At 34.8% G+C, this 20,774-nt stretch overlaps 1 protein-coding gene and 1 long non-coding RNA gene across 2 annotated transcripts; both read left to right on the top strand.

The window, feature by feature from the left end:
* The first annotated feature begins 316 nt into the window (after positions 1-316).
* Positions 317-6,984, top strand: LOC110899167. The gene is made up of 10 exons (XM_035981295.1): positions 317-369; positions 943-998; positions 1,271-1,279; positions 2,453-2,527; positions 2,632-2,704; positions 2,791-2,839; positions 3,784-3,900; positions 4,027-4,045; positions 6,433-6,523; positions 6,615-6,984. Exons 1-9 carry the CDS (start codon positions 317-319, stop codon positions 6,513-6,515), a joined length of 534 nt encoding a protein of 177 aa, XP_035837188.1. The 3' UTR covers positions 6,516-6,523; positions 6,615-6,984.
* LOC118484730 lies at positions 4,101-6,362 on the top strand. Its single transcript, XR_004874198.1, has 3 exons — positions 4,101-4,526; positions 5,630-5,684; positions 6,128-6,362. It is a non-coding gene; the product is annotated as an uncharacterized LOC118484730 (long non-coding RNA).
* Positions 6,985-20,774: the final 13,790 nt, after the last annotated feature.

Below are 20,774 nucleotides of genomic sequence, written 5' to 3'. Positions count from 1 at the left end.
AAAATATTGAGGAGCCTAAATGAAAATTACATCAAAGGGACAAAACTGTAATTTAAGGCAAAGGGACAAAACTGTAATTTAAGGTGTGTTGTCGGTGGAGTTTGCCACCGACTTTGTCCTTTAAGTTAGTATACAATAATATATGTCGTGTAAGAAAGTTAATGAGATACGATTGCAAAGTGACATTTTTATGATAAATAATAAACTACAAGCTAACGAGTAATGACGATGGCTTGGAAAAGGAATTGAAGTGACTAATGTTTAGATTGATGTTGCGCAGTACAAAGTTGGAGTAATGACTATGGCTTGAAAAGGAATGGAAGTGACTAATCTTCAGATTGATGTCGCCCAGTACAAAGTTGGAATTACGTATGCCACAAATCTATTATATATAATAAACAAAAAAAATTTAGGACACTTGGCACAATATTAGGGCTTCCTAGATGTGGTTTTGGCGGGAAACTGAATGGGTCATTTTTTTTTTGTTAATGGGTTATGCGGGATCCGGATTTTGACCCGACTATATATTCCTACTAAAATCCAAAATCCTTTATTCCTTTCATTCAACAACACTAAGGTAGCGTTCGTTTCATGGAATGGAATGGAATGGAATTAGGAAGTTTTTCTTTGTAAAATTGATCTTGGTTGGGGGAGGGAGGAATTTGAAATCCCATGAATTTCTTTAATCAATGAAATTTGTGACTATTTCAACATTCCATTCCATTCCTTCATTAAAGTGAAGGATTTCTAAGGAATGTTGAAATAGTCACAAATTTCATTGATTAAAGAAATTCATGGGATTTCAAATTCCTCCTTCCCCCAACCAAGATCAATTTTACAAAGAAAAACTTCCTAATTCCATTCCATTCCATTCCATGAAACGAACGCTACCTAAGAGAACTCCTTTTCTCTATCGTCCCTCTCAAAACCCTAGCGCCGCAGACACATCTTCTTCAAAAAAATCGACATCAAACACCGATTTCACATCTTCATTACAGGTACGATTATGTCTTTCTGCATACAAAAAACCCTAATTCCATTATCTTTTCTGCAAAGATTGGAAAGGGTGAATGGGTGATGGTTTGTTGCTTTTATCATCGTTAATCATTAATATTTTGATTCTCTTGGAAACCTAGCAGCCCTCCCATTTGTTTGTTATACTTCATTACCGATCTGATCATTGTTAATGTTTGTTGTTTCTACTTTATTGCATATGATGCTTCTCGGTCCTCAATATGTTTATTGATCTCTTTATCTTCTTCAACAACAGGAACATCAGGTAACAATTTCATCTTTTTAATTTAGGGTTTTTTTTATCTTTGGGTTTTGTATTTTTTTTATTTCATGGTGTTCTTTAGAATTTTGATGTTTATGACGAACATATATAAATACAAATTAATTAATTTTTTTTGTTATTCTTTTTCTATTCTTATGATTTGAATGAAATATTATTTTAACTTTGATATAGATTTTCTATATTTGTTACTTCCCCAAATGTTCTTTTACATCATGATTATACGTTTAGATAATTCTAATGATCAAGCCCAGAGACGCGTGGGATGGTGTATATTTTTTGATGTTATGTATAGTTTTGGTTGTTTTGTACTTTTTATATTATGACTTGGGTGTTTAGACCCAGCAACTATGTTTAATGTGAGTATTAGTATTACCCTTTTATTTCCTGCAACAATTTTGAGGTTTAGTTTTATGCTGTAACATAATCATATTGTAATATAATACACTTTTTAATTAAGTGTAAATATCATATTTCCTAACTATATGTTGATAATGATTGATCTCTATATTGCTTTTAGTTTCTATTTCGAGTTTTAAAACATTCATAAATTAAAGAGTTTGGTAATTTAGATGGACTTTTACTTATCATCTTACCATTCCATATAATTGTCATTTTATAGAATTTTATTCTTGCAATACATTTTACAGTTACTTTCAAATTCAAATTTCAAAACTTGAGGATAAATTTATTTATAGATGATTTCATAATCATATATTTCCCAATTGATAAACAATCAACATCAATAATTGATTCTTATGTAATTGTCATTTATTAACTTCTAAATTTAACAACTTTATAATTAAAATTTTTATTGTTTGACTAACATCTAAAGTAACCAACTTAATTAATGAGAAACCATAATTAAGGAGTGGTTTAAGGCGTGTATTTTCAAAATTTTTAAGTGTATAAATTTGAAACCCTCATTCTTTTTATTTAGAAAACTTTTAATAATTATAACACATAATTACACGTTAGGTTTTCATTTTTTTTTAAATTTCCTTTCATCAAATCAAAATTCCATATAATTACACGGCCTATTAGGTATTATTACACAAATCGCGGTCTTTTGGTCTTTTTGCAGGAAATTTGTTATAATTTAATGTTTCATCTTGGTCAGTATTATTTGATCGCGGTTTTTGTTCTTTTCGGCTTCAGGAAATTTGTCGGTTCGGGTCTCAGCTAATAGTTCAGCTGGAAATTTGACTGGTGGCTCGAAGCAGTGCAGCATTGGTTTGTGATTTATGAAAGGGTTTTTAGGTCATTTACGATGCTTTTAATTTACTGTTCGAGAGGAGATTTAGTGGGTTAACTATAGTTTTCTCTTTGATTTTCAGTTTTTACATCAGATGTGAAGTTGTTAAAGTGCATAGCTCGTGGGCTGATTTTCCTGACTATTTTAAGCAACAGGTGACTTGAATATTCAAGCTTTCGGTTTAAGCATCTTTAGTAACATGTTATTTAATAACTTAAGTTATATGTAATGTACGGAGTAGGGAGAAAAGGTTGCTGGCATTTACCAAAAGGGGGACAAGCATACATTTTGTAAGTCATCGAAACTGATTATTTATTTTTAAACTAATTATGAAATATAAAACTAAAAATGTGTTTGGTGCATACATGATTTTTCATACAAGAGTGGCTGGTGTTCGGGTCAGAAACCAGTGGGCTACCACCCGAGGCTTTGAATGAGTGCAAAAATGAGCCGCTTGGTGGTGGGACGCTTAAAATTCCAAAGGTTGAAACGTATGTATGATGTCTGAATTTCTCGGTTAGCGTTGGCATTGGTTTGTATAAAGCTTCAAGACAATTAAACTATGAGCAACTGCAATATGATAGTAAACCATGTAATTTATGTGAGTGTATTATCTATATTTTTAGAGTGGTTGTGAATGGTTGTGTTGGAGAAGAGAGAAAAAGAAGAAAAAGTTATTGTTTATAATTTTTATCAGTAAATTTAGAGGAGACACTTCTTACCCTCTACAAATTTTTAATATTTTTTAAAGGTTGTTGTGAGTAGAGAAGAGAGAAGGTAATAATAAAAGTATAAAAAAATATTATTTAATTGAAAAAGAGAGAAAAAAAAGTTTTTTTAGTGTAATTATAGAGTTGGAGTTGGCGAAACAATCTACTCGTATGATTGCCACTAACCAGATTGTAGTGTTTTAGAGTTTCAATTTGAAATATTTGTCTATGTAAGTTTATTTACTTAATCAATGGGTGGTTAAGTTCAAGTTTGTATGAAGCACCTCTTTTCTAAAGAAAGTTCATAATTTCTTTTAGTGCTTAGCGTGCATAATATGATTACAAAGTTTAAAGTATTTTAAAGAATATATTTTTTTTAATAAAATGATTTAAGATGCTTCATGTATTCAATTACTTTGGGTGACCTAGAGTCCTCGACTTATTCTAAGTAAATGGGTCGAAATTACCACCTCTACTAAATTTCAGCTATTGATCAACTAAATTCAAAGCATTTATTATTGTAGGTTCTTGGACATATTTGTTACCATATTTTGGTTGCTGGTTTAAATGGTTATATGGCCAGTGTCACCAACCTCAAAAGTCCTTCAAACAAATGGCGTTGTGGTGCAGCTCTAATAACGGTAGGGTTTCCACCCTCGGAATAACCGCCATATTTATTATTATTGTTTTTATTCTGTTTCATTGTCTTTTATTTTTGTCGAATAATGTGGATTAGTGATATTCATACTTTTGACTGGACATTCTAGGCTATGATGACCGTCAAGCATTATTGTGACAACCCGAACTTTCAAGGTTTGTATCTTTCATCACGCGATCCTGTTTCTCGATATTCCTATATTTTTTATATACAACTATAAAAATTAGTAACTGTTAATTGCTAAAATATTTATAAGTATATGTGTGGGCCGATCACTAGATATTGACTATTTGTCAATGGGCTTGAACCCATTACCATGGCAGGCTGATTAATGAACCGCCCTAGTGTGCTAACCTAACTTGAGCTAACTCATCATCAAAAATTGGCTGCCTTTTTCAATCAGTTTCGGCAGCCTATTTTCTTGGGCTTAAGCCCATCATCCCAGCCAAAGTTGAGCCGCCCCAAACTGTTATCATATATGTATACCTATCGTGTTGTTGTTTATCTTAATTTCAAAAACTCTAAACCAACCCTACCCCCATCAATTCTGCGTACGGAAGTAGCAACCCCCCCCCCCCTCGTGATAGCATCTCGATTGGTCGAAGTTTGGTTAGTGGCTTTGTACTTGTTCAAACTCTTATTTGTTTAATCTTATTTGTGTGTAATCTTGATTAGCACAGTTACATGATGATTTGTTATGAGTATACGATGAGTATGATGACTGTATGAGATAATACATGATCGAAACTGTTGTGGATTTAATAGTTACTATTTTGTTTAATTGTGTGAGTCTTTATATTCTACTTGGTCCACTTAAAAGTGTCCACCAAATTTACAAATTCAAGATATGTCAAGTCTAGCATGATGGTCTTGATTTAAACAAAAAGTGGGTCTTGAACAGGTGGCGGCCATGTGTGTCTTGATAATCTAGGCAATTTTGTTAGGATAATGATTATGATAAATATGGTTGGTCCAATAATATGCATGAATTTGATTAAAGTAAAATATGTGTATATGATTTATAAAGTGGATGATAGTGGCATGGTTGGTCCAATAATAGGGGGTGTAACTAGTCAAATGGGCGGCTCATGTGGGAGGTGTCAGACTAGTGAATATTAGTAATGGAGATAGGAATTAATTTGATGTGCTAATCGTTTAGTGGGCCAAACATTGGTCCAATGGGGTTGTAGTTTGTGGCCATAGGATTTAGTATTGTTTTATTTGGTTGAATAATTATAACTTTGACATAATATTATAACTGTGACATAATAATTATGAAGATGATATGGAGTTAAATGAGTTATACTAAGAGTGTATGTGGTTCGAAGTATGTGATGATTGCATGACTTATTTGACCACATGAACTGATTATAAATTTCGATTATTATATGATTATTATCACATATATGGATAGCATGTAGGATATCAATAAAGAAATATTAGGTTGTTTTATGTATGCATATGGTATATTGGTATGTCATGTGATTTGTCTTTTATATGAACTCATGAGGTAAATGAGCTTAGGAATTGGTTACCTGCTATATGTTATTTGATGATGTGGGATTAGTGCGATTAATTATCATTTGAACTATATGAGTGTTATTTAATATTAGAAATGTGGGGTGTGCAACTGAGTACTATGTGAATTAATCATATGCGAAACGTGCGGTATGTATGTACATGAAACTGATTGTTATCTGAAACCATATTAGGATTGGATTGATCAAACTGTGAACACATACTTAAATCTTACCGAGCAAACCAAAGGTGAGTTCATCTTTCTTGAGCATGCGTCCCGGTGGTTGGGACAGTCAGTGGGTATTCCTGGGAGGGACAAGTCTTTTGGGTAAAAACGGGAATGTTGGATAATATACTCTTCCTATCACCTTTAAAGTCCCTCCGTGTTGTTTGGTTACCGGGAAGGTAACATGGTATTAGTTAGTAGCGCTACTTAGGTTTGGCAACCTCACCCCGTATCTGGGAGAACGGGTGTTGAACTAATGACCTAGTCATGACCAATGCTTTGATAGGAGCATTGGAGAAAGGGCAAAATAATCAGAAGCCGTCTTGTATCGGGGTATTATCAACATTGTTTTCAATACATCTTTCGGAATTAAATTCAATGGATTAACTGAACACTTGGTAACCAACGTTTTTGTAAAACTATGAACTCACCAGCGTTGTCTGATACACTTGTTGCATGCTCGCAGGTCGTTAGGTATTTTGGATCTGGGAACTTGCTGTCTGAAGTAGCTGGAGTGGTCATGGGTCGACAAGAAGGATTTATGCGATTGATTTCATAAAACTATATTTGAATTTCGAAACAGTTTAACTTCGTTTACTATTTGCTTCCGCTGAACTTATCGGTTTTCGTTTAAACTTATTGAAGATGTTTTTATTAATAATGGGGATTTTAATTATAACTTGTATGGGTTCAATGTAATTGGTGGCTCGTTATTGGTACGTCACACGCCTATCAGGGACACTCCCTAGGTGGTATTTTGAGGGTGTGACAATTATGGTCGCGGGTCAGGGTCAGGGGCTACAACACTTGGGAAACCTTTTGTTCATCCTGCTACCGTAGATTTGAGAGGCTAAGTATACGAGTAAGTGAATTTTTTTTATTTTGTACTATAAGGCTTTTATATTGAGGGAACAATCGAAAATATGGTTTATTAATGGTGGTGATTGGTGCAGGCTGCTTAGACAAAATGCAATAAGATTCTTGTTGGATGGTGTCTACAGAAACCCCGGCCCCCTTCAGTTTGACGGGCCAAGTGCCGTTTCCAAAGCTGTCAAGGCATTTGTTTGGTGATTATAATTTTGTGTACTTAATGTGTATAATTTGTGGTTGGTTAGGTTGGAAACAACAATCAAACATTTTGCTCGGCATGTCAAGGAAATTATTCTTACTTGTGTCAAAAGATGGTCAAGAGCGATTCACAAGCCTTTAGTCCAAGTGGTACCAAACATGTATAATTTCTAAGTTGTATACATAACTGATATTTGTCTATTTCTTGATGTTTTTGTACACGGCTAAAGAAAACTTTGTTACTATTTTATGTAATGTCACTTTATTTGCATTACTTTTATCCATACACTTATGATTAAAAAATATAAATTTTCCTACCCGGGTTGCCCGGGTGATAACCTAGTATTATCTAAAAAGAAACATTCTTGAATTTAAACCGGCTGATGTGAAGAGACGCAACGGTTTCATGATTTACTTTATGTATAGATGTATAATTTTCACCAACAAGGTGAATAAGGTTTTTAAGATAATTGGGGACACTAAGGCTCTATCATATATGTGGATCAGTTCAAGGGCGGCTATTGTTAAAATGGAATGGAAAGAATAGAGAGAATTTAGTATGAAATGGTAGGTTTCCTAAAATACTTCTTGCATGAGATTGAACACAAGACCTCCATTCTAAAAGGTATAAGCCTCTACCAATGAGCTAATTCATGTATCAGTTTGGATTATATTTTTCTTTTTCCTGTACCAAACACATTGAGCTGCTTGCTTATGTGTTTTTTTTACTTCAGTAATATTTGCTGCCTTTCAAAAAAAATATAATTTTCAAATTTTAAGGACCCAAAATAATTTTCAAGTTTTAAGGAACTTACTTCAATAATATTTGCTGCCTTTCAAAAAAAATATATAATTTTCAAGTTTTAAGGACCCAAAAAGTAGCTATCGCATGATTAAGTTAAATGGATCTAGGTCTTTTCAAGTTTCAAGCACCAAAAAAGTAGCTATCATATAATAAATTAGCCGAACTTTTAATAAAATGGATAAAATAATCAAAATGATCATAACTAAAAATTTAAAAAGTTTATACATTAAAAAGTTTATTATCTTTAGAGGTTAAAATATATATTTTTTCCATTAAAGCTTGTAGATTTTTCTAAACGCTACTAGTAGGAGCATTCAACCAAAAGTTTCAAACTCCTAACCTAAAACATTCAAGCTTCTTCAACCAAACAATACTTTTTATTGAGTATGAGCTTTTTCTTAAAAGGTTAAAGCTAAAATCTTTTAAAAGCTCCATACCCAACATCTTTGAAGATGTGGATCGATTTATATTTCTTAACCATGTAAATTTCATTTTCTTTCATTTCGTAGACAAAATATTTAGAGATGTGGATCGATTTATATTTCTTAACCATGTATGTCTCAGTACTGGAGAGTATATAGTTTTCGTATAGAAATTTTTGGCTATATACGTTTTCGACCCCCCGGTTTTATAGAAAATTTTTGGTTCGGTTACTTCCGCCCCCGGTCGGAAATCTCAAGTTTCGCCACTACCCCCAACCGATTTGCACTATAGTATCTTTCCATTCATAGCAATACTTTTAGTCTGCGTCTTCATTGTAGGGTGTATAAAAAGATCTGAATTCGAAAATCCAATTCGAATTATCCGATATCCAAATCCGAATTATCCGAAAAATTTGGATATCTGAAATTCAGATATTCGAATTTGGATAGTGATTTTAAAAATTTTCGGGTATATCCAAAATATACGAAAAATTTTATATTTCTTTTTTATTAGATATTGAGAAATATCGGAAATATCTGCAAATTATATGAAATATTCGAAAATTATCTGAAAATTTAAATTAGGATATCTGAAATATCCAGTTTCGGATATATAAAAAATATAAAATATAAAATATAAAAATTGGAAATTCAGTATCCAATTCATTATCTACTCGATATCCAAATTTCAGATTCGAATTTAGATTGTGAAACTAGGTATCCGAAAATTTCGGATATCTTTTTTTTTAATATCCGGTTTTTTAACACCCCTACTTCACCAATTAGCCTGATTTCTTTCACACACATAATTTTTAGATATTTGAAAAATTATTCAGTAATATCAAATACATAGTAAACCAATGTATTAAACGAATTAAATAAAACAAATACTAACTAGTTGATTTGAACGTTTATAAACTACAAATGCTTATTTATGATAAAAAAAAATTTTAAATTTTCCATAAAAATATTAAATAGTTAATAAAAAAATTAGGAATTACTATGTTTTATTATTATTTCTTTTTTCATTATCCGTTTTAGATTAAAAAATACAATACAAATCAAGGGTGGGGATCAAATAGGAAGTTTATTTTGGCTAGAAAGTATAGGAAGCAATCTTAGCCGTTCATCTGTTTTTTTTAAATTTTGGACGTGTGGGCTTTTACGTCATTTTACATTGTCATAATACGATTCTAGATTCTGTTACCTCTCTTCTTAGTTCATCAATTTCATAACAGAATTGAAGATTATATAACCCTAAATCACAACTGATCGCAAATTCACCTTTTTTCAAGCAATAATCTTGTTTCGTTCGTCAATTCGATAACCTCAATATCTTCTTCAGACTCTATTGGTAAGTTTAGCTTCAATTTTGAGTAATTTTTTGTTATTTTTTCCGAAATTCATTGTTTTATGTTTTATAATTCGTCTTTCTGTTATTAATATTTGATTTTTCATAAGTTTAATTTTTATTGTTGTATAATTTAACATAATTTGTTCGTTTTGTTTCTTCGTCACTTATTGCGTTTTAGTGAAGAGTTGCGTTTTATGATTTGATTCACATTATATGCATACAAACTTTAAATTTAAGATTGATGTAATATAAAGCAATAACTGTCATTGTTGTACAATTTTAGAGTTTTGTTCGTTTCATACATTGTTTTGTTTGTTCATCATTTGATGCGTTTTACTGAACGTATTGCGTTTTATGCTTTTATCCATATTAGTTCATATACAAACTTTAAATGTCTGTATTTTTAAATTTTTATTAACATATTTTGAGATTTAACACTAAAAACATTATTATATAAGAGGTATTGCGTTTTATAGTTATTTGTTAATTGTTTTAGATCACATTTTCAAGTGGGAGGAACGTGTATGCTTAAACAGTGGAATAAAGTTTTTCAAACCTAAAGTCAGTGGATCCATTACACCTGCTGTTGGAATGTTTTTTAAATCATTTGATGAGGCTTTTGCGTTTTATCAGAGATATGCACTTGCTGCAGGTTTTTCTGCAAGAAAAAATACTTCTTGGAAAAGTGGTGATTTAGTGAAAATAAGATATATTGTCTGCTCAAAAGAAGGATTTCATGTTAGCAAAGCAATAGATTCTTCTTCAGTTGATGAAAATAGTAAAAAGATTGTTAGACGTAATAGAGGTTCAAAAAGAGTTGGATGCAATGCTCATGTGAAATTAATATTAGAGAACAATAATATGTTTAAAATCTACTACTTTGAAGAAGAACATAATCATATCTTTGTTGAAGATGAAGATATTCATTTCTTGCCTGCTGCCAGAAGTATTGATTATGTTAAAGAAAGTTTTATATTTGGATTGTCTGCAATCAATATTGGACCTGTTAAAGCATTCAATATTATGAAAACAATGTATGGTGGTTTTGGTGAAGTTGGTGCTAGTTAAGTTGATTGTAAGAACAATAGAAGGGATTTGAATCTTTACATAGGAGAGTATGATGCAGAAATGGTAGTTAGGCGTCTTATTAGAAAGAAAGAATGTTCTCCTGGTTTCACATGTGATTATGTTATTGGTGAAGATAGAAGATTGAAAGGACTTTTCTGGGCTGATGAGCAATCAAAAACAAATTATACAGTGTTTGGTGACATAGTTGGTTTTCATGCTACTTATAAATCAAACAAGTAAGTTTTTTTCATTTATTGCGTTATATATTCCTGTTCTATTTTTTCTAGTGCTCTATTAATTTGTTTTATGTAGATATGATTTGGTTTTTGTATCATTAATTGGGATTGATAATCATTTTAGGAATGTCACATTTGGTGGTGCATTACTTGGTTCTGAGACTGCATATTCTTATAGATGGCTTTTAAGGTGCTTTGTTAATGCTTTTGGAAATGAGCCTAAAGTTGTTGTTACTGATCAAGATGCTGCAATGAAGAGAGCTATTAAGGATGTACTTTCAAGAAATAGGCATAGGTTATGTATGTGGCATATATGGGAGAAATTGAAGACAAAGGTATTATACTGCGTTTTATGATATAATAAACTGCAATTTTTATATAGGTTTATTATTGCGTTCTATGTATTATACAATAAGATCCCCAAACATTTTTATCAATAGAATTGCTTTTTTAATATAACAAAACAATTGCGTTTTACCATTAATGCATTATGTTTATCTTTTTCATTATATTGCGTTTTAAATTATTGCGTTTTATGTTTAATAATTTTATTACTTTATACAGGTTGGTCCTGTTTTGTCATCAAACATTGATTTTAATACAAGAATGACTCATGTTGTTTGGAATGATACTATTATTCCAGAAGATTTTGAAACTGAGTGGCATTCAATAATGTCTACTTTTGGATTGGAAAATCATGAGTGGTTAAAAGATATGTACGATCTTCGATTTGATTGGATTCCCGCTTATTACCATGGAGAGAATTTGGCTAGTCTTATGCGTACTACGTCTAGATGTGAAAGCGAGAATTACTTCTTTGGTCAGATTTGCAATCCAAGATGTACACTTGTTGAATTTTTCACTCATTTTGAGACTGCAATGGATTTTCTAAGTCATGAGCATAAGAGGAATGATCATGATACAAGGTATATTGTGACAACCCGAACTCCCGAGTTTTGTAACGCTTTGTTTGGTGATTTTAACTTCTCATAATCCTCTCTTTGCACGTCCTTGTTATACCAAACTATTATTGAATTTCGGCTATGTTAAATCTGCCGAATGTGAGTTACTTGTGTATGAATGATTGGTAGGATCCGTTGTAGTGTTCGGGCTTAGTCATAAGGGCCGCACATGAGCTTGGGCCGCCGCGCGCACATTGGGCCATGCCATACACCTACACACCACATTCTCAATTCACACGGCCCACACTCATAACTACCGGCCCAAACCTTCTTTGAGAATTACCGGCCCAAACCTTCTTTGAGTTGCGTATATTTACATGTCCAGGGGTACGTACATTAGTTCTTAAAAAAACACGCTAACCCTAGGGCCTCTCTTGAACCTGACGGCAATACCTCTAATCCGTGGAGCCTTCCCTTCAATTTCATCTGATTTCCGGTCAGTAGGTTACTCTCTTTAAGTTGTTTTGGTCTCCTATTATATGTGGTCTTGTGAACAATTAGCGGTTAATATGTTGTATATGATTTCTTGGATATATAGTGATTAATATGCTACATGTGATCTTCCGAATGCATAGTGATAAATCTGTTTTAATATTATAACCTGATAGTTGTATGCAATTAGAATTATGGTTGAAAATCAATATTAATGATAGAATTGTGGACGCATAGTTGGTTAGGTTGTTTATGATCAGGTCATTGGCTGAATGGTTACATGATTTCTTGACGAGAATAACTAAGACCTGAATTAGTTAATATTATGTTATGATTGATGGGCTGTTAATACTATGAATTGAGTATGTGATAAGTGGGCCGAGATCCATTAACAAGGAATTAGTTGTTATGTTAGTATGCATGATAACAATGTTTGTGGGCCGATTGTAACACAGAGTGTTAGGTTAGTTCTCATATGACACAACCACTAAACTGGATCATATATTGATTGGGCGGTTTGATTTGGGCCACCATTTAAACGGATTGTTTGCATGTTGTCACTAGATAATTTATAATAGATATGTATGAGTTTTGGAATTATAACAAGGTACATGGGATTGGGCCGAGCATACTGGGCCGCAAAATAGTTGTGGCATATGGGCAGAATACTAGATCAACAGGCTGAGGAAACATGTGGGCTGCGTGCAGTTGAACACGCACTAACTAAATTTGGTCGCACGGGTCATGGCCCATCTGCGTCACCTGATGGGCTGTTGACAGGTTTGGCCGGCTGGGGCTGGATCAAATTGTTATTTAAGTGCACTTTAGTAAACAAATGTGGTAGTGTTGGAACTAGGGTGTGTATTATGGAATAAAAATTGTTGTGTGTGATTGGAACTTAACCTAGTGAAGTGAACATGTATTTGCCATGAAAATATGTGATGCGGATCAACGGTGTTAACTAGGATCGGGTGTGATGTAGTTAACTGTTATAACCTGCATGAAAGGTGAGAATATTTCGTGAATGTAACGTGTGTAGTGTGTGATGACATACGTTGTATAACGAGAATGTAGAACTGAATATGGTTGGTAAATCATGATAGGACGCATTTGAGCAACTGTTAGAACGAGTAATTAATCTTACCGAGCAATCCCAGGTGAGTTCACTGCACTTTTCTCAAGCATGCGTCCCGGTGGTTTGGGACAACTGGTAAACACTTGGAAGGGAAACTATGGGTAAACAACTTAATCGGTTTTGGGTATTGCCTGGAGGGCAATGGGGGTGATTAGTTGATAGCGCTATTAGGTGGGAAACCTCACACCGGGCCGTAAGGACGGGCGTGAACTAATTATCTGGATAGGGCTATGGTTGTTAGAGGCACACTCCTCGGATACATATGGGCACACTCTCTAGGGTATCTAACGATGGCAACATAGCAAACGGTCGTTAAGGGGTACCCACTCCCCGGATACACATGGGCACACTCCCTAGGGTATCTAACATGAGCAACATCGTAACGCATCATTAAATCGCATTAACATATAACTGGTAACACAACACGTAAGCAACACTTTGAACTCACCAGCGTAGTCTGACACACTTGTTTGCATGCTTGTAGGTCGTTAACGTTTGGAACATGGACTTGCTATCTGGGAGTGCTGGAGTGGTCATGGATCGAGACTCTTGGGTGACTTATAAACGTTACATTGATTTTGAATGTTATCATGAAACTATTACTAAACGAATTAATACATGCTTCCGCTACACAACTTTTGAGAATTGATAACATGTTGACATTTTATATTAGTAGTTAATGTCATGATGTATTTAATATCTATCATTGGTTCAATGTGATTGGTGGCTCGAACTCTGATGCGTAACTCGCCTCGCGGGGTTTCCGCAGGTGGAATTTTGGGGGTGTTACAGTTGGTATCAGAGCCACTGGTTATAGTGAACTAGGTTTTAAAACGTTTTGTAAAACCAGACTATAACCGAACAACTTCGAAAATCGATCATGACACTCAGCTCCAGATTGCAAGGTTCGTCTCTCTCTCACTTTATGCATTACTTGCTTAGTAGTCACACACTCACAGCATACATGAACTGAAACGTTTAACACCATAGTGACTTGATAGTGTGACACTACTCTTCGACTCATGTAAACCATAGAACTGTGATATCATCTGTTGTGTTGTTTGAACGGGGGAAACTTCGAGCGCAAGCTAAGAGGCATTGAGATAAGCATGCAAATCGCCTTATTACTATGGGTGCACACATAATAATGACGCGAGGTGCATGCAAATCCCAGTGAGGCTTAATGAGCGCGAGATGGGTTCTGCCCTATTGTGTGTAAACTTGGTAGTCTGTAGATTTCAATGTGATACTCGACTTTTACCTCATTTCGACCCTTAAGATTGTTCCCTTCTCTTATATAGAACCATGAGGGACAACGGAGGACGGAGGTATAAGTTAATCAACTCTCGGATAAACATGATGACATAAACAATAATCTTACTCCTTGTATTGCTAGAATTGCTATTACATAACAGTTTTCCTCTCTAAACTAGTCTATCCCCTAGCCCTTGCCTTGGCCGACGCTTACCGTTTAAGGTGACAGTTAGTTACTGTTCTTGATATAGATAAACCTATCATTCCATTATCATGGTCACACTACATTCTCGATTGTCTACGCATAAACTCCTATAACATTGTGCTCTAGTTTAAAAATAACCTGATAAACTCTTCTTTTGATACGTAGTGATCACTTCTTGTACTCTGAGGATGGTTGTATATTATTTTATGACCATATCATTTCGAAAATATTTTCGTGTCCTTGTAATGAAACCTTTTGGTGACGTACTTGATGTTCCTAATACACACGCCTTAGTTCAACCCTTCAAGGTTGGCTTCATACATGTTCGACTAATTACACACTCAATTTCGTACATAGATTTTAGTAAACCATTCTTATTCGCATACGGCAGGCTTGATGACTGTGGAAAACGCTCCGAATAAACCGGATCACTATGAATTCGACCAACCGTTACTCTTCAACATAATTCTTATTGTGTCAACACCCTCAATGTAACGCTTCCAATGACCGGTAGTGTCACCTTATTTCTACTTATACCGCTTGTGTGTGCAACCAACTACACCATCATCATCGGGTTTGCCACTTTACTCATGATTCTAAAACAATTAGATGGAACAGATTGATGATAACCGCGTTTTGGTATATTCTTCGCGTCTTATCTTGTTGTGCTAAAATGAATACCATAGTTCTTGCATAGCCCTGTTATACGCTAATCCTCGCTTGGCTAAATCACTCTCTACGAACGTCACTCGAGGAATGAGTCATACTTAAGATCATCAATGTGCAATAACATAAAAATAAAATTTTTACTTACGTAAGGTATGCCAAGGTCAAAAATCCCCTCTTGTGTGAAAGCACCATACTCATGTATAGCTTCATCGACCTCTTTGTTCCATGCTTATCTCCCTTTGACCGAAGGCTGGTCATCTACTACAACCAACTGCGACCAAAATATCACGATCAATATCAACTGAAAATCTCTTTTCCCTCTGAACGAACGAGTCAAGATGATACCAGTCTGAAATAGGGATTAATGCCTAACTTGAGTTTTCATTCAATCGATTGATTGAATTGCTTGAATCACCTGTTCCAAGAAATTATATTTTCTTTCTCGAATTCTTACATACGATGGCATCACCTTTGATCTTCGATAGGGGTGACTGCACCAGTTCTGATCGCCAGTAGCGATACCATATATAAACATATATCTCTTACACTCACTTTATCACATTCACATATTTTGCTTCGAGAAAATCTTGGTGGTGCACCCGACACACGTGATTTGAGGGTTGAGCATTTTAGCCTGTAACAAACTACCTTAACGTATTTCCAGTTCGGTTTATCTCGTCGACCCTTCGTTTATGATGTACGACATTCGCCTCAATTCTGGTAAGCTCTAGATATACATTAGATACACTTGCTTCGTGAAGTGTTGGCTACTTAATATACAACATCCATGATAACTAAACACTGCCTTTTTGCAAGTCCCCAAATTCGAAGGCGTATAGCTCACCCAAGTTATATTTAGTGCAACAACCCCCCCCCCCCGGTCGCACATGTTAAATGCATCAGGCAATGCCATACAGATGTATGACACACTCGTATTTCAACTTTTGTGAGCATCTCTTGAGCTTAGCATAACTTGTCACAACATTCTTCATTATCAAGCTCCTATTAACTCAACTTGTGTTTCTACTTAAGGGCAAGACATTTTTAGTTTAACACAATTAACACAAACTCTATTACCTCAAACACTCATTCATGCATAACACTCACATAACGGTAATTCGGGGAAATACGGAATTACACATGGGTTGTACTCGAACGTTGATGAACAATTAGAACACTATTCCTGAACAAATAAAGAAATATAACTTATGTGAATTTATATGTTATCTGACTTTATATGCCATATGACTTATATATTATTTAGTGAACTTTCGTGAAACCGTATTTAACTACGTGTATAGTGAATTATCGACAAACTCATAATTGGAGCCTAGAGTATAATATAGCCTAAATTTCGAGGAAGAAATTTCTGTAACATGGGGAGGATGTGACACCCGAGCAAAATCCGCAATAATCCTAATTTCCTCACTTCACTCCTCAGTTCTTACTTGTCAAATTTCGGGACGAAATTTCTTTCAAGTTGGGGATGATGTGACAACCCGAACTCCCGAGTTTTGTAACGCTTTGTTTGGTGATTTTAACTTCTCATAATCCTCTCTTTGCACGTCCTTGTTATACCAAACTATTATTGAATTTCGGCTATGTTAAATCTGCCGAATGTGAGTTACTTGTGTATGAATGATTGGTAGGATCCGTTGTAGTGTTCGGGCTTAGTCATAAGGGCCGCACATGAGCTTGGGCCGCCGCGCGCACATTGGGCCATGCCATACACCTACACACCACATTCTCAATTCACACGGCCCACACTCATAACTACCGGCCCAAACCTTCTTTGAGAATTACCGGCCCAAACCTTCTTTGAGTTGCGTATATTTACATGTCCAGGGGTACGTACATTAGTTCTTAAAAAAACACGCTAACCCTAGGGCCTCTCTTGAACCTGACGGCAATACCTCTAATCCGTGGAGCCTTCCCTTCAATTTCATCTGATTTCCGGTCAGTAGGTTACTCTCTTTAAGTTGTTTTGGTCTCCTATTATATGTGGTCTTGTGAACAATTAGCGGTTAATATGTTGTATATGATTTCTTGGATATATAGTGATTAATATGCTACATGTGATCTTCCGAATGCATAGTGATAAATCTGTTTTAATATTATAACCTGATAGTTGTATGCAATTAGAATTATGGTTGAAAATCAATATTAATGATAGAATTGTGGACGCATAGTTGGTTAGGTTGTTTATGATCAGGTCATTGGCTGAATGGTTACATGATTTCTTGACGAGAATAACTAAGACCTGAATTAGTTAATATTATGTTATGATTGATGGGCTGTTAATACTATGAATTGAGTATGTGATAAGTGGGCCGAGATCCATTAACAAGGAATTAGTTGTTATGTTAGTATGCATGATAACAATGTTTGTGGGCCGATTGTAACACAGAGTGTTAGGTTAGTTCTCATATGACACAACCACTAAACTGGATCATATATTGATTGGGCGGTTTGATTTGGGCCACCATTTAAATGGATTGTTTACATGTTGTCACTAGATAATTTATAATAGATATGTATGAGTTTTGGAATTATAACAAGGTACATGGGATTGGGCCGAGCATACTGGGCCGCAAAATAGTTGTGGCATATGGGCAGAATACTAGATCAACAGGCTGAGGAAACATGTGGGCTGCGTGCAGTTGAACACGCACTAACTAAATTTGGTCGCACGGGTCATGGCCCATCTGCGTCACCTGATGGGCTGTTGACAGGTTTGGCCGGCTGGGGCTGGATCAAATTGTTATTTAAGTGCACTTTAGTAAACAAATGTGGTAGTGTTGGAACTAGGGTGTGTATTATGGAATAAAAATTGTTGTGTGTGATTGGAACTTAACCTAGTGAAGTGAACATGTATTTGCCATGAAAATATGTGATGCGGATCAACGGTGTTAACTAGGATCGGGTGTGATGTAGTTAACTGTTATAACCTGCATGAAAGGTGAGAATATTTCGTGAATGTAACGTGTGTAGTGTGTGATAACATACCTTGTACAACGAGAATGTAGAACTGAATATGGTTGGTAAATCATGATAGGACGCATTTGAGCAACTGTTAGAACGAGTAATTAATCTTACCGAGCAATCCCAGGTGAGTTCACTGCACTTTTCTCAAGCATGCGTCCCGGTGGTTTGGGACAACTGGTAAACACTTGGAAGGGAAACTATGGGTAAACAACTTAATCGGTTTTGGGTATTGCCTGGAGGGCAATGGGGGTGATTAGTTGATAGCGCTATTAGGTGGGAAACCTCACACCGGGCCGTAAGGACGGGCGTGAACTAATTATCTGGATAGGGCTATGGTTGTTAGAGGCACACTCCTCGGATACATATGGGCACACTCCCTAGGGTATCTAACGATGGCAACATAGCAAACGGTCGTTAAGGGGTACCCACTCCCGGGATACACATGGGCACACTCCCTAGGGTATCTAACATGAGCAACATCGTAACGCATCATTAAATCGCATTAACATATAACTGGTAACACAACACGTAAGCAACACTTTGAACTCACCAGCGTAGTCTGACACACTTGTTTGCATGCTTGTAGGTCGTTAACGTTTGGAACATGGACTTGCTATCTGGGAGTGCTGGAGTGGTCATGGATCGAGACTCTTGGGTGACTTATAAACGTTACATTGATTTTGAATGTTATCATGAAACTATTACTAAACGAATTAATACATGCTTCCGCTACACAACTTTTGAGAATTGATAACATGTTGACATTTTATATTAGTAGTTAATGTCATGATGTATTTAATATCTATCATTGGTTCAATGTGATTGGTGGCTCGAACTCTGATGCGTAACTCGCCTCGCGGGGTTTCCGCAGGTGGAATTTTGGGGGTGTTACATATATTCAGTCTAAGATCTAGAGTGACTTTGTATTGGAGAAACAAGCATCAGAAATATATACCAAAACAATTTTTAAAGATGTTCAGATTGAAATTGATGCTGCCATTACAAAGTGTATGTCAAAGTCTCATGATACTGTGGGTGATGCTCAATATTATGAAATAAAGGATTTCAAACAGCCATGCACATCTTTATTCAAGGTAATTTTTTAAATTTATATTGTTTTACACATCTATTGCGTTTTATTTTTTTCCATCATTTGTTGCGTTTTATCATTATATGATCATATACTTAATTTCTGTATTATATTTATTATTCATTGTGTTTTATATTACATTTTACTAATTTTATATAGCTTTTTAATTTTATTTACAGGTTCAATACAGCAAACAAGAAGATGGTTTAGGTATAAGTTGTATTTGCAAACGGTTTGAACAATTTGGTATATTGTGCCACCATATATTTTATGTTCTACGGTATGATGATATAACTGAGTTTCCTAGAAGATATGTTCTTAGAAGATGGATGAGAGATGTTGTTTCAAATGGATCAAATCATTGCAATATTCAGTTTGATGAAATTGGTAGGAATAGTGGAATTGATAAAGTTTTTAGAGAAATCGTTGTTGCAAATGAGTATGTGGTTAATAGGTTGGTTGGGGATTTAGATGAGCTGTGTCGTTACAGAGATCATATTAAAAGTTAAATTGATAAAGCGGATGAGGTTATGGTTGATGCGCCGCCTCCTAGTCGCAAAGAAAGATTTGCTGATATTGGAGGGAACTTAGAAAAGTCAGATTCTATGATTCGTGTCCCGATCAAAATAAGGACCAAAGGATGCGGTGTACAAAAAAGGATCAAGTCTAATTGTCAGATTGCAATTCAGAAATCATCAAAGATCCAGAAATCGTGTCGTGTATGTGGTGGAGAAGGACATAACAGTCGCACATGTAAACATAAGGTTTCTTCTAATGCTATAGGTTCTAGCAATACAATGTAAGTATGTATACAAATTCTGTCAAATTCTGATATTAATAAGAAAGAAAAAATTTTTGTCATTGCGTTTTATGATGTATAGGTTTCAGCTCTTTTTGTTATTGCGTTTTGTGATATCCTCCATAAATATCAGCTTTTTTTGGTTAATTGCGTTTTATGATAACAACAGTATATTGTTATTGCGTTTTATACATAGAACAATATACTGTAAATGGAATTTTTTGATTATTGCGTTTTATTATAACACGGATCAAGTTAAACATGAAATGCAAGTGGATATCATTAACATTGCGTTATATAGATGATGATAGTTAAAAATAAAGATGATGTTTACAAATCACAAAATTAAATAAAAATTACTAGCAAGATCAGCATCATGGATCAAAGTTTGTTTCTTCTTCAGATGAGAACCCTAAGCTTCCATTAGGGATTTCCTCATCACTTTCAGATTCAGTCCAAAGTTCAACCTGTGAGACTACTGCCTTTTGAAGCTTCTCTACAAATTTGCTAGCAGAGTTGTTGATGATTGGTATTTCAGATAATTGCTTCAAAAATTGTATATCTTCACTGGAAGATATGTCCTTTGGGTCATATATCTCCACATCACCATCGTCCCAAGTAACTCAAAC

The sequence above is a fragment of the Helianthus annuus genome, chromosome 12 (genome assembly GCF_002127325.2).
Source record: "Helianthus annuus cultivar XRQ/B chromosome 12, HanXRQr2.0-SUNRISE, whole genome shotgun sequence".
Classification (NCBI taxonomy): Eukaryota; Viridiplantae; Streptophyta; class Magnoliopsida; order Asterales; family Asteraceae; genus Helianthus; species Helianthus annuus.
This window is presented reverse-complemented; position numbering and strand designations above follow the sequence as displayed.